We start from the raw sequence: 13008 nt of genomic DNA on the forward strand, positions 1-13008 counted from the left end.
TCTGCTTTGGTTAAATAATCAGACCAAATGAGATAACGTTCAGATATATGCCAAGGGGACAGGATAATTTGTTTTTTTTTTTTAAAAAAGGCTAGTAAAAAATTAGGAGAGAAAAATGGGGATTGCATCAAGGATTGTGGAAGCCTCTGGAGATGCCACATATAAAGCTATTCTAAAAGCGACCCCACCTTTCTAGCAAGGGGATGTGCAGCACAGACAGGGAAATGGAGTAATTCTTGCTTAATAAACTTGCATTCTTTATTTCTAGATTGTTTATGCTTTTTTGATATGCTTTTAGAGGTGAATCTCTTTGGGCAACTTCTGTCTGCTCAGGAAAAGCCTCCACTGAAAACTCTTTACTCTCTGCTCTTCTCAAAATCCCAGAATGTCAGGGGCTGGAAGGGCCCTGGAAAGCTCATCCAGTGCAATCCCCCCATGGAGCAGGAACACCCAGATGAGGTTACACAGGAAGGTGTCCAGGTGGGTTTTGATTGTCTCCAGACTAGGAGACTCCACAACCTCCCTGGGCAGCCTGGGCCAGGCTCTGGCACCCTTAATGAGAAGAAGTTTCTTCTCAAATTTAAGTGGAACCTCTTGTATTCCAGTTTGAACCCATTGCCCCTTGTCCTGTCACTGGTTGTCACCAGCAGAGCCTGGCTCCATCCTCCTGACACTCCTCCTTTCCATACTGATCCCCAGGAATGAGTCCCCGCTCAGTGTCCTCTTGTCCAGCTCCAGAGCCCCAGCTCCCTCAGCCTTTCCTCACACGGGAGATGCTCCACTCCCTGCAGCATCTTGGTGGCTGCGCTGGACTCTCTCCAGCAGTTCCCTGTCCTGCTGGAGCTGAGGGGCTCTTTCCTGGCTTTAACCTGAGCAGTAAGGGATCCCAGAAGGGGTGGGTGCGGGGCCCCGTGCTTCTGCTGGAATGGCTGCGTGTGGGAGCTCTGCTTTGGGCTTGTGTTTGACAAAGGGCTGTGCTCCGAGTTACACAAGCCACGGAAGGAAAGCCCTGCACCAGTGGTTCCTACAAACATTTTCTGCTGCCCTGTTAAGCTGTAGCTGCTCAGGTGCTTTCATGATCCTCAGTAAAACTGGGCAGATGAGCAAAGAAGAAATCCTGTTAGTTTGATGGAATTAACTACGTGATTGGTTCCCACATGAGCCCCCTGGGATGACTCCATCACCTACTAATGTACACTGGGACCATAGTGCTTGGGTTTGTTCCTGGTCATTCTCTTTCCATATGTTACGACTGACAAAATTGGTGGAGTAGCTGTAGAGCCAGTGGTTTCAGGTAAGATACACCGTGAAGACCGAGACATTGTACCACTGCAAACAATATGATATCAAAAAAAAATTACCATGCTCTGCCATTTGGCACGGAATAAAATGTTCAGAAATCATTTTTATTGTGAGCTTGATAGATTAAATAGGCTAAAATGCAGTTGTTTATGTGTTACCTTATAGAAAGACGGCTAGATTGTGACTTAGAATGGAGAACTGCATTAATTGCATCCTGCCTGTCGTACTGGGGAAAAAAAATATGTTTAGGGAATGCATCAAGTTTCAATTGGGGTTTCTGTGGGTTGTCAGGCTACATGGTGAATAACTGGAAAGAGCAATCGGTGCATCCTTGCCATGACAGCACTTCCATGGAACGGGGCGTTTCATCAAACCGAGTGATAAACAGCAGAACTCAACCGGCCTGGTACAAACGTGAGCTACGGAACCTGTTAGGAGTAAGCCGTGCTATTTCAGAGCCGATCACATGTGCTGCTGGTCAAATTCACAGGCTCCTGAAGTGGAGATGATGATCATTAATCTAATGAAGTCCAGCTCAACAGGGAGCACTGCTAGCACTAAAAGTCATGCATTTGGTATGTTCCAGCACCTATTTGGTGGTGATGCTCTGCTTCTTCTAGGACAATTTCTGTATGAAGTAATAGCTTGAGAAAACATAACTGGTTTTTATGAGAGTAAAATACTGGTTGGGTCAAGTGCAAAAGCATAACTTTATAGTGCAGAAGAAAAAAAGAGTGTTTTAAATCCAAATAGGTCTTTCCAGAATCTGAGTAACACATTTAAGAGTATCAAGTACCTTGAGAGTCAGGTTTTAAATATTTTGTTCTTCTATAACAGTCGCTTTTATTTTTTTTCTTTTAAAAATGGAATTAGATAATTAGTTATTTCTAACTGGGTTTAAACATGAATGCTGGGCTTGCTTTCTCTTCACCTTTGTCAATTCAGTGGCGGGGGCGGTGTGTGGGAGTCTGGCTGCTTCTGTGTCAATGGTCTGTCACAATCTTCACACGCACGTGGTGGTTCCACTGGAGGAGTTATTTGAGACTGCTCTGTGTCTATATATATACATATATATATATGTACTTGATCCTACTTGAATTATGCGAGCTATTTATAAATGTTGGCGGTCCGCAGTTTGTGTGCTCTAGAGGGTGCTACCGTTCTAGATGATCAGCAGACTTTTACCCTGATGCAGGAAACTGGCGCTATAGTTATTTTTGAACGCCCACTTTTCTTGTTGATCGGATCAGTGATGAGTTGCCAGTTTGCTGTTCAGACATAACCAGAAATCGGTGTTCAGAGTGAACGGAACCCTGGGCTCACACTGTTATTTGCACAGAAATCCGAGTGCCAGTGTCGGGTGTTGGGGTGTGCGGTTACACAAGCTGTCACCGATAAGCTTTGCGTTGCGGTGTGAAAGAATGCAAACCGAAGAAGTTAAAACCCCTTGTATGTTAGCAAAGCGTTTTACTATTGATTTTGCTGCCAGCGGAAAGTAGCACCGGTTTTAATATTTTGTTATTTTATATAAAATGAAAGCACATTGGATTCATGGCATAGCAAGATACTGCAGAAACATATGTAGATGCTGTGAAGTTTGAGGGAAATATTTCAAGTTGTTTGTATATATTTGAAACATTTTTCGTGATTACCACTTGATTTGTTGTCCTCACTGAGGTTCAGCAAGTAGTATGAGTTCATATTGCACTGTATCTCTGGCAACTGTATATTCTGTGGTTGTTTAATTTTAAATATGCAAGATTTTTATCCAGAAAATGAATTGTGAAGCAAGAAATGCATAAATATTTCACATATTTTGAAGAGATTGTGACTCTAAGAGGTCACACTAATAGCTCCAGTAGGCGGCATTCATGTTAGTAGTGTTGCGCTTTGGTGACTTCCCTCATGTGACAGCTCTCCTCACACCCTTCCCATGCAATATATGCATGGAATAGATGTTTTTATGGTAGGATTGCACATTTCTTATATTGCGAATAGGAAGTAATTCAAGCAGGACATGTCTGTATTTCCTAAGTACAGTAAATAAAAGGAACACTAGGTGCTATTTCACAGCAAACTCGTGCAAGAATTTCTTAGTGTTTGTTCTGAAATGGTCATGTTACAGTATTTTGCTGTAAGGTATTTTTTCGAGATATCGAGACAAATTCCTGCAGTTTGTGGCTCAGCATTTGGAAAATATTATTGAATATTAGACATTTTTATAAAAGTTGTTTGTTACAGCTGCTTTGCTATTAAGTCCCTTTAAGTGTTTAAATGTCACATTTGTTTTCAAGCCCCGTGTTGCTTAACTTCAGTGCTTACTATTGCTGTTTATTTTCAAAGCTGAAGTCATTTGTTGAAATCTGAGTTGTGCCAGAGTTCAGTTGTTTAAAGGCTGCCTCATCTAGATGTTGTTGAAGTAGGAAGACTGAATTTAAAGGAATAGCTTCTCACTAATTAATAATTAACTAATGTTTTGAGCACATTCCAATATGGGCAATGGACGTATTTTTTCAGTGGTAAATGGTAGCTTTTCCACTAGGGCGTTGAAGTTGTGTGGTGGTGTGAGTCGGTTGCTGGTCGGAGGCAGATGTGCTGGTATCTCTGAAGACGACCCCTTGCCCTCTGCTCTGCTTCTGTGAACTTGTCCCAGAGTGTACGCTTGTCCTTGGTTCCCCTGCTCTGTGAGGTTAACCTGCTCCTGCTGGTGCTTCAGTATCAACAGCTTTGTCGTAAGTTGAGCCATGTCTAGACATCTTCAAAGTTGTCAAGAGGTAATTTTCTTATTCCCCAGATGGAATTTCAAACAAGTTTGGAAAGAAAAATAAGTGATGAATAATAGTGATACAGTGTGTTTAACTTCTACTTTTTATTGGCAAAGATATCTGATAACTTTATGTGAGTATGCACCTCCTATAATCAAGCCATGGGTTTCAAACTTCGCATTTCATATGTGTTTATTACAAGAAAACAGCATAAACCAGTAATGGAAACACTTTCTTCATTGTTAATCTTCTTACCAATTGTGTATTTGTACAGAACTAATTGTTAGGCTATGTTTTCATACGTCATTTCAGTATAAACCTTTTCTTTGCTTTCAACCATCCATTCCCAACGACACCTAAGATATCCGTCAGAAATATGTTGCCAGAGGCAGTGTTTGCCATTAATTATGCTGAAGTGTGGTTCTTCCACCATTGAAACCAGAGTGACACTCTTCTGGAGCTCAGTGGGAAAAGGGTTTTCCAAAAGCAATAATGAATTGTTTTAAGGTGCATCTCTTTCACCGATGAGGTCGTTACCAACAGCTTTGATGGTTTTTCAATTCTGTTGAGTCCAAAGCAGGTCCAGGCTGCCCAAGGCACAGCTAACGGGTCCTGCAGAGTGTCTGCTTGGCAGGCCTGAGGCCAGCGAATTCACTGCTGTTGTATCACTGCAGTCCTGATGCACAGTAATTCCTCATCAGCTCTCCTTCAGATTAATTGCAGTGTCTCAGGTTATAGTCCAGAGAAAGCAAAACTGATAAGTACATCAGGCACCCACAGATTTCATGACAACAGTCTCCACTACCCCTGATGTGTTCCTGAGAAACAATAGAAAGTTTCTAAGTGTAGTGTTTCCAATAAACCATTTTTTCTAAATAAGCTCTTTGGACAAAGATTAACATGAATGGTCGTTAGGATATTGTTCACATTGAAATGAATTTCCGCTGGTGTTGTTGACTTTACTGAGAGCAGGATTGCATCTTTTTAGTGGTACTTGTTTTTACATTGATAACTAGCTGTGAAATATGTATTTCAGTATATTTTAATATACACTTTAATGTTGAAAATCACATTATTTATGCTTTTTATCACAAAACACTGCGTGATGGGATGTTAATGATACAAGGATGAACTGTTTATGTGTAGTGGTAGATTCAATAAGTATATATGTGTATTTTCGAGACACTAAAGGCCATACAGGAAGCTTCTATGTAGCTACTGGTTACAGATACAGACATCCTTGATTTTTTCTCTCTCTTTTTCCTGCAGGGCCAAGGCTTTTCGTGGAAAAAAGGTCCATGGAGAATATGACATAAAGGTTGAACAGGTAACTAAATGACTGAACATTATTTTTATATTTCTGTATTCATATGAATACACATATATACACAAATACATACCTCCCTGGAGGTATTTAAAAAGACCTGTAGTCATGACACTTGGGGACGTGGCTTAGTGGTGAACTTTGCAGAGCCAGGTTGGTGGCTGGACTCAATGATCTTAAGGGTCTTTTCAAACCTCAATGATTCTATATGCATACATGTATAGATAGCTACATTGTCCTTTGGACTTAAAAAAAACCCCTCACAATTTAAGTAGGGCACTCAAATATTTAATTGTTTCATTCTACCATAACTCTTTTTAGAGGATTCTGACTGTAATTTGCACAACATTCAAAAATGCAGTTTTCAAAATGTGTTGCTTAGAGACTGTGAATTTCCCAGACACTCCATGAATTACTTGTTGCCTTTCTGTATCACTACTCCCTTCACTTACGAACACACATGCACTCTGCTTGCACTGCCAGCATGTGTGGTGTTTTTGAAACAGCACCGAATAAATATGGAGATATAATTCAGGGTACATTCGAATTGTGGCTATTTTATTTGTGCTAGATATCTGAAACCAGAGGGGTAAATAAGTATTTTCACTGCCTTTGAATCTGTAGTTATACGAATAGATGCTACCGTAACAGGCTTTAGTACTTAAACTGAATTGTGTTGTCATTGGAATTCCGAAGAGTGAGGGAAGATTATCATGAGCTGTGTGGATTCAACCTGTCTAAATCCACTGGAACAGTACAGCATCCAGCTCTGTAAATTCTTTACCCATTGAATATCTGCTGATGTTCTTGGCTTGAAAGCAGGACAGGCTGTGCCAGGGCTCTTCAGGAGGTTTAAGGGACAGATGGGAAAAAGAAGCGGAACTCTTTTGTCCCAAATCCACCTAGACCAGCCCATACAGTGGACGTTGTGCACTCTGTCTCTTTAATATTAACAAAAGCTCTGTGTAAGTGTAGAATTTCCATCATATGGTCTTGTAGGACCAGAACCACCTTTAATAAGATCTCAATAAGAGACTGAAAGTTTCTGACCCCTACTAATCACTTTGTAGCAGGTCAGCACTCTGACAATTGTATGCAGTTCTTAACAACTACTTCAGTGTCCTTTTGCTAATCCCAGAATGTCAGGGGTTGAAAGGGCCCTGGAAAGCTCATCCAGTGCAATCCCCTCATGGAGCAGGAACACCCAGATGAGGTTACACAGGAAGGTGTCCAGGCGGGTTGGAATGTCTGCACAGAAGGAGACTCCACAACCCCCCTGGGCAGCCTGGGCCAGGCTCTGCCACCCTCACCCCCAACAAGTTTCTTCTCAAATTTAAGTGGAACCTCCTGTGTTCCAGTTTGCACCCATTGCCCCTTGTCCCATCACTGGTTGTCACCCAGCAGAGCCTGGCTCCATCCTCCTGACACTGCCCCTTTCCATCTTGATCCCCAGGAATGAGTCCCCTCTCAGTGTCCTCTTGTCCAGCTCCAGAGCCCCAGCTCCCTCAGCCTTTCCTCACACGGGAGATGCTCCACTCCCTGCAGCATCTTGGTGGCTGCGCTGGACTCTCTGCAGCAGTTCCCTGTCCTGCTGGAACTGAGGGGCCACAGCTGGACACAAGATTCCAGGTGTGGTCTCCCCAGGGCAGAGCAGAGGGGCAGGAGAACCTCTCTGACCTACTGACCACCCCCTTCTAACCCACCCCAGGTACCACTGGCCTTCCTGGCCACAAGGGCACTAATACCAGAGAGCATTATTTTATTTTTATACTCCTTAGAGCATCTTATCTATAACATAGAAAATCTTGTGTTATGTACTAAGCTTTTAAAGTACATCATTTATATTATGAATCCTCATCATTGTATAATATGATTTATTAACTCAAGAGCTCAGTTGTCGATCTCAGATTAAATAGATTGTAAATGATTCTTTAACATTGTTGGCACTTATACAAATATTTCAATCTCTCACCATTTGCTAGTTTTTACAATAATCGTACAACTGCCCCTTGTGTTCAGAACATCACAACACTGATCCAAGAAGTATATAAGTGTGTGGGATTTAATGGGGAGCCATGGGTGCTGGAGATCAAGCACTTGGTTAAGCTCTGGACGTGCACGGTGCTGGGGTCAGCACTTGCTCAGCTGAACACGGAATTCTGAGAGCCTCACACAGGTTTCCCTTGGGAGGACTTCCAGTGGTGCCATTTTTCAAGAGGATTCTGACACGCTCTATTCTGTATGAGTGTCGGCGACAGCAAAGACGCTTTTATTTATCCACTGGAAGACAGCTGGCTGCATTTCAATTATTCTGCTGTGTAATGTTATTGTAAAGTGCCTTGAGAGTTTAAGCTGATGAAAGACTGTGGATAAATAAAAAACATCCTGTCCTTTCCTTTCAGATAACTGTAGATTCAGAGCATGGAAGTGATTCCTTTTACATTCCCCATTTCCAGTGTGAGAAGATGCTTTGAAAAAGTTCTTTATTTGTGAATTTCACAAGTCAATTGTTTATTAGCACCAGATCATTTCAAAAGAGTAAACGCACATCAAGGAAGTGGAAAGGGGTAAAATATATGAAGAGACACTAAGTGCTATAGGAAGGCGTTTGATTTATCATAATTGTTTTAGCAGTGCTTTTGTACTGCTTTCTTCAAAACTTCATGTAAATGCTTGTTGAATCTCTGTTATTCTATGTGATAGCTCCATAAAAATCAATGATACAATATCTGCACTTCCATGCAGACATGAACAAGGAAATATACTTTTTACTGCCCGACAGTCCTTTTCCATAAAGTCTTTCTTTTGCTTTCTTTGTATTAGAATTTATTCAAGTGCCATGTGTCATACATGGCAAAGATTGTCGGATTAGTATCCTGTTAGTGCTCATTTATTCCAAGTGGGTATTGTCAGCAGTTCAGATACTAATACTTAAAAGGAGGGACTTGGGAAAATAAAGGTTGAATAAAGCGGAGTGACTGATGTGAGTCTTCTTTTCATAGGCAGAATTTTCAGAAATCAACTTGATAGCCCATGCTGATGGCAATTACGCAGTAGACATCCAAGTGTTTCGAAATGGCACTAAAGTTGTCAGGTAAGAAAAATGAAACAGAATAAGAGCAAAAAGCAGTAAATGGCATCATGTATGCATGTAAAAGGTATGGAATGTTTTTTTGTGTATGTGCCATAGGGATCGTTGGCGTGGGGAGTGGAAACGAGGGATCTGCCCCGTGCAGAAATCTGCTTGGGACAGGAAGGAGATCTCTCCATGTTTTGGTCACATGAAAGGTGGATTGGATTAAGGTGGGGATGAAGTCTGGTATAAAGAACATAAAGATGGGGATTGCGGGTTATTGATTTGGGTCTGATCTTTGCTTCAGAAATAAATGCAGTCTTGGTGATTTTGTACACACCAGACCTTTCCAGATGACCGGTATTTATATCCAGTGTTGAATATTGCCTGTAGAAACAGGCCAAGTCATAGCTGTGCTCTCGGGATAGTTACTGGAATATCACTGTCTGTTTGAAAGATTTCAATTTAAAAGCCTGAGATTTCCCAGTAGGCTGTTTTGTCCAAAAAGGATTATTCCAATGCAAGTCAGGGGTTTATTTTTCAGTGAGGACACCAACAGCCCTGTAAATATAAGAGTAGAAAACAGGGGTACGTCTGGGCCAAGTAAAAGCTTAAGTAAGCATTAGCAAAATTATTTCAGACAATCCTATATTTTAGGTAATTTATGAGAATTACTCCTATTTTGTATAAGTTAGATGTAGCAGTTGCTTGGCTGAACAATTGCATGCAGGAAGGTAGATCAAGCCTGCTACTCTACTGATTCTCTTTAGGCCCGAGTAAGGGTTCAGGGGGCTGGGCAGCATACAGCATCTTCATATTTTTGCACAGTATCTGTCTGGATAAAAGATTTGAACATTTCTACTCATTTATAAAAAAAATCAACAAAAAACTATTGGCAAGCGTACTTTATGCTTTAAAACTTGCAACTGTTTAATCTCCTGTGTGTTCTAAAAACGCCGCATCTTAGTACAAGAACCACTTATGCCAAATCCACAAGATAATTTTGTTAGAAGAGTAAGAGATTTTTTTTAATTTTTTTATTATTTTTTTTAGGATTGAGGGTGTTTCTTCCCCAACAATGGCAGTTTTGGAGCCAGGAAATCTTCATCACTGCTCCTTAGTGGCTTTTTTTGTAGAGAACTTTCCAAACAGAACAAAAATATTGAGGCCAAGTTAGCATCAAAACACATCAGTACTTAATGTGAGTTGGGAACCTCCAGAAAATAGCATCATATTTGCAGTTTGTGAGAAAGTTTGCTGATGTTAGCAAACAGAGAACTCTTGGTATGTCATCTGATAACTCTGATCATGAGATGCCAAAGGATTTTATCATGTTTTTGTGGGTAATTGATCGAACCCAGTAGCACTGGGCTCATGAATTTCCCTCCAGTCTGTGTGAGGTACCTGCGTGTGTGTGCTCTGGTGTGAGAAGGGTATGGACACCGTGGGACAGCAAATCTCTGTTGCTGTGACAACTTCTCCAGATACAGAATATAATGATTTTTCATTAATGTTCTGTATCTTCAGATAAGTGCTGGACTTTGTTGCTTTAAGCCTAGTTGGTTTGTGACGTTTATTGTCTCTTGTGTCACTAAGGAATGCAGAGGCAGTGATGGATGCTACTTTGTATGTTCAGCTGATAAGAAACTTCGTTAGAAATCCAGTGTTAAACACGAGTCGGACAATAGGATGTGTGGCATGTGCTTTTGTTTCTGTCTGTCTCAACTATCAAGAGAGTCGGGAGAAACTGCTGGTCCCACTGGTATCTGAGTTCCTATTGAATGTGGACTATGAGCATATGACCAAGAAGGCCTGAATATTGAGGTGAAAAGTCTATGTGTTGTTAATATGAGCTCCACAGTGACCTCGTGTCATGGATTTACAAGCAAAATATTAGCGTAGCACAATGGAATGTTAACACTGCTTTGGTTTAGCAGCACTTTAAAAGTTACTGGGGTAGATCACAAGTCTAATATGTGATTTCTAATAATGCTTAATCAACAGCTGATTAACAAAATGATATAGAACAATCCAATGGGATTTGTTATAGTTAAATCAGCAACTTGATTATGGATTTGATGACGTCAAGGGTCACACTGTACTCACAAAGGAGTTAAATCACTCACATATAGAGACACACACAGGTATATGTTTAGAAACTTAGGTACACATCTATAAACATTTCCCTCTCAAGGTAAGTGAATCAGTCACTTCAATGCATCACCATTTGTCAACGGGCAATTCGTTGAAACTCCAGAATTGTGTCCCGGCCCCCGGCTGTGCGGTGCCGTTCATCACGAGATGTGCCTTCGCGTCTCCACTCACCTCGCTCATGCCTCAGCTTCCCCAATGCCACTGCACTTGCACGGTGGGGAATGGTTCTCCCTAGGTCACACCTGCCCTTTGGTGGCCGCATTGCGGCCAGCACAATTAGCTAGGAAAATCTGCAGTTTCAAGGACAAAATTTTGCTGCCTTAGTTTAGGAGGAAAAAACTGTGCAACAAGCACCTGCTTGTTTAGTTTTTGTGAATGGAAATCAAACCATGAAAAATCACAGAGTCCCAGAATGTCAGGGGTTGAAAGGACCTGGAAAGCTGATCCAGTCCAATCCCCCCGCCGGAGCAGGAACACCCAGATGAGATAATGCTGAGATTTTTGGATCTTACAAACAATTAAGCCAGGATTAAAATTTTTCTCATGACCTTCTGTATACACAGTCATTCTGCCCAGCGGTAATTACAGAACTAGAACAATTATGTAAATGTATCATGTCCCTTTGAAGACTTTTTGCAAAGTAAATTTTATATATATATATATATGTGTGTGTGTGTGTGTGTGTGTGTGTATGTAAAAGTACATTCCCCAATTCTCCCATTGTTTCATTAAATCAGTATTTTAGTGGATACTTTCTGTTCTTTACTGTTATTTAAGAACAGTGCTGTGTTTGCGATGAAGTGTAAACCCCGTAGTGCTGTTTTAAACAATAGAGGGGTCTTTTTCTTTCACTGAGTCTGCAGTTTTGATTAAGACATCGTTAGTCCCCTAAGTGTTACACTCCTGCTGTGCCAGGAAAAGGAGGTGCCTTGTTTCAAACACTTGGCACACCACCCTGAAGCCTCGATCACCAATTCTCAGAACAATGCTAGAAATATCATTTTTGAAACATGTTAAAGGCAAGCATTTATTTACAAGTTTTGGTCACTGGTCTACAGTGCCCTTTGAATGACTCCTGGCAGTAAACCTGTATCATGTTGCTTTGCCGAGTCACGCGTTATGTTGGAAAGCCAACTGCAGAACCCAGCGAACATACAATGACTGCTGCGTTCAGGCTCCAATCTCAAAACTGCTTAAGAAATTTGAATGTGAATTTTAATCATTTTGGTTTGGTTTTGTTTTACCAAAGTGAGATTTCAGAATCATTCAAGGCATGTAAATAATTACACTAATTTACTAGACTAATTTAATTTAGCCTGCAGTTATCCTATACCTCTTCAGGAGGCTGATAGCTTCAAGCTAGTCAGTGTTTTTTCCACCTGCAAAATTGAGATAAGGAGGAGAATCTTTCAACAGTCAAGTTTAGGAGCCAATTGCCCCTGATCTGTTTCATTGTGTCTTGTGTTCTCCATACCTGCTTCGGTAACACAGTGTCAGGGTTTGCGTGAGGTGCAGATGGTGACGGGACAAGAGGCCACAGGGCTCGCCAAAGGGAAATCCTGATTAGATACAAGAAAGAGGACCAAAAAACCAAAAAAAGCGCAGTTGTGAGTTCAGAAATGCATTTTGACAAATGTCCCGACCAAAGGTTCTGGTTATCTCCAGCTCTGGTGTGATCCTGTAGGGAGCAGTGGGGTTTGCTTCATCTGTGCAAACAGTCTGACACAAGCTATGGAAGAAAAATTGTTCTTCAGGAGCTTTAGTTTCTGGCAGAGACATTTCCCTGCTTCGGTTTTGGTTGTCATTGCTCATGGTGGATATAAACTAAGAATGCAATCAGAATTGTGATTCATTGTGATTTTATTCAAATGTGATTTATCTTTGAGTGGAAAAACAGCCTAAAAACCAGGGTGATTTGTCTCTTCTCTTAATGGAGTCGCATTATTGACTGGGTGCTGATGTTTTCTGATCAGTGGTTAAGAAATGATACAGTACAGTTTTTCGTAATGTCATAATAATTCTTTCTGTCTCGTAGCATTTCCCTTTGTTTTGAGAGGTCTTTTAGTACTGCTGTGTCCATCAGCTAGATGTTTCCCTGATAAGATTTTGCTGTTGAAGGAAAAACAATTTGATCACTGACTGTTACCAACGTATCTTTCACTAGGTCATTCAGGCCTGATTTTGTCCTTGTTCGCCAACATTCATTCAGCATGGCAGAAAACGAGGATTTCCGTAACTTGGTCATTGGAATGCAGTACGCGGGCATCCCGAGCGTCAACTCGCTGGAGTCCATCTATAACTTCTGTGACAAGCCCTGGGTGGTAAGTGATGCACTGGAAACTTTGCTGGTGCAAAACCAGTTTGTGACTTTTTTGTTTGTTTGTTTGCTT

At 41.2% G+C, this 13008-nt stretch overlaps 1 protein-coding gene across 1 annotated transcript in view; it reads left to right on the forward strand.

The window, feature by feature from the left end:
* SYN2 (synapsin II) overlaps nucleotides 1–13008 on the forward strand; it is a gene marked incomplete at its 5' end in the record, with an annotated part of 176152 nt that overhangs the window by 59712 nt on the left and 103432 nt on the right. Inside the window, 3 exons of the mRNA XM_080350370.1 lie at nucleotides 5337–5394; nucleotides 8394–8485; nucleotides 12783–12939. Of these exons, the coding sequence (XP_080206496.1) occupies nucleotides 5337–5394; nucleotides 8394–8485; nucleotides 12783–12939 (307 nt within the window). The remainder of the gene's footprint in view (nucleotides 1–5336; nucleotides 5395–8393; nucleotides 8486–12782; nucleotides 12940–13008) is intronic.

This window comes from Nesoenas mayeri (assembly GCF_963082525.1).
Source record: "Nesoenas mayeri genome assembly, chromosome: 10".
Lineage (NCBI taxonomy): Eukaryota > Metazoa > Chordata > Aves > Columbiformes > Columbidae > Nesoenas > Nesoenas mayeri.